Source organism: Limulus polyphemus, unplaced genomic scaffold (genome assembly GCF_000517525.1).
Source record: "Limulus polyphemus unplaced genomic scaffold, Limulus_polyphemus-2.1.2 Scaffold3091, whole genome shotgun sequence".
Taxonomy (NCBI): Eukaryota; Metazoa; Arthropoda; class Merostomata; order Xiphosura; family Limulidae; genus Limulus; species Limulus polyphemus.
The window spans coordinates 59,907-61,947 of record NW_013668701.1 but is presented as its reverse complement, the minus strand read 5'-3'; the positions used below and the strand labels follow the sequence as shown (position 1 = coordinate 61,947).

The 2,041-nt window shown below is 37.5% G+C and overlaps 1 protein-coding gene across 1 annotated transcript in view; it reads right to left on the bottom strand.

Moving 5' to 3' along the window:
- The window catches only part of LOC106468633, a 45,283-nt gene that overhangs the window by 19,352 nt on the left and 23,890 nt on the right, over positions 1–2,041 (bottom strand). Inside the window, exon 3 of the mRNA XM_022396979.1 lies at positions 1,590–1,730. Coding sequence (XP_022252687.1) covers positions 1,590–1,730 — 141 coding nt within the window. The remainder of the gene's footprint in view (positions 1–1,589; positions 1,731–2,041) is intronic.

Sequence of the window (2,041 nt, the reverse complement as noted above, 5' to 3'; positions counted from 1 at the left end):
ATGTTTGTCACATAACCTTCACCTACTGGCATGTTGTGGTTTGTTACAATCCGATCACTACTGACATGTTGTGGTTTGTTGTCACCTCTTGATGTTTGTCACATAACCTTCACCTACTGGCATGTTGTGGTTTGTTACAATCCGATCACTACTGACATGTTGTGGTTTGTTGTCACCTCTTGATGTTTGTCACATAACCTTCACCTACTGGCATGTTGTGGTTTGTTACAATCCGATCACTACTGACATGTTGGGGGTTTGTTGTCACTTCTTGATGTTTGTCACATAACCTTCACCTACTGGCATGTTGTGGTTTGTTACAATCCGATCACTACTGACATGTTGTGGTTTGTTGTCACCTCTTGATGTTTGTCACATAACCTTCACCTACTGGCATGTTGTGGTTTGTTACAATCCCGACAACAAACCACAACATGTCAGTAGTGATCACCTCTTGATGTTTGTCACATAACCTTCACCTATTGGCATGTTGTGGTTTGTTGTCACGACAAACATCAAGAACATTCCGATCACTACTGACGCTGTTGATCTATTTGCTAACTTGAGCTGACCATTAGTCATACACTGATCAATCATGAAAATTGTTCCTTCTTGTGGTGAATCTGACGAGTTGTCTCTATTCTGTTTCTTCTGGTAACAGCATTCATGGTGACAGTCACTTTTTCTTTTTTTCTTACCAGCATCATCTGTATAGGTAGCTCCAGCTGCTTTATATTGATATTTCTACTGTTGCTTGTTGGTGACAGACTTGCACTCATTGCAATGTGCCCACTTTTATAACAAGTATAGCATCTCTTCTCTCTTTTCTCTGTTGATGTGACAACTTTTGTTAACATCCTGCTTCTGGTCAGCCACCCCTGGCTTCGACTTTGATTGGTTATTCTTCGACTTACCATTTATACTTCCTCCATGGACTTCCAAATACTGTTCTGCCAGCTTGATCATCTAGTCACTAAAATCCATATCTATCTATTAACATGGGGACCGACTTTCTACAATATGTTTGCTCTACAACTCAGTCAGAAATGATAAGATTCTGATGAAACTTGGTGGACATATTAATCCTCATTATCCTGACAAATATGGTCTGTGTCCGTTGATAACGACGGACATACGGACACATTTTCGAATTTTTTGAGAGCCGAATATAATCAACGGTGCGTGGCGGAGGTAAGCGCTCGACTGAGTACCATTCTAGTTTTAAATTTTTCAAATAAAGTGTTTAAAAATCACGAAAGTACATATGAACATTTTTATCATTTTTACCACTTAATGTAACAGTGTAATCCTTCTGGATTACTGGTACATTTTGTATTTCATTCATTGATATCAGTCTTTTTCAGTCCTCGTTAAATATTTAAACCAGATAAATGTCCTACAACATTCAACTAAAACCACTCGTTAAAGCAAGAAATTTGAAAGTCAAAATAACAATTTTTGACTCTTGTTCTACATGGAACCATTTTCGCTAAGCCTGTTATTTAACTATCAGGTGACAACTGCCCAATTCCAGTTAAAGCAAGTTGTATGATACAAGTAAATATAATTAAAGATTACTTTTGAAGTACCTGAAATACACGTGGAAACATTGAAGTCCCGAAAGAGCGTGAAGTTATCCTTACACGCGCATATTCCTGTTTCGCACACTGAATTCATGACGTTGAATTCACACTGCTCATCGACAGTGCATGGCTCACCGGTTTGTCTAACTGAAGGGAGAGAAAAAAATGCGTTAATTGGATGGAAAGAGATTACTTGCACATTTTCTGTAGTGTTATAACCCAAATACATGAAATTAACATCAACTTAGAAGAACAAGACCGACCTAAGAAAAAGTTTTTGTTTCAGGTCATTTGGATGTAGCAGAAAGTTGAAACTAGTTTGTGACCCTCAGAGTTTACTACGTAATAGACAATTAAATAAAAACTTTTCAAAAAGGAAGTAAATGTACGGATGGCTAATATCAATCCTTCAAAAAGATAGTAGAGATGGTATTTGCATCATCCATACATAATAACAC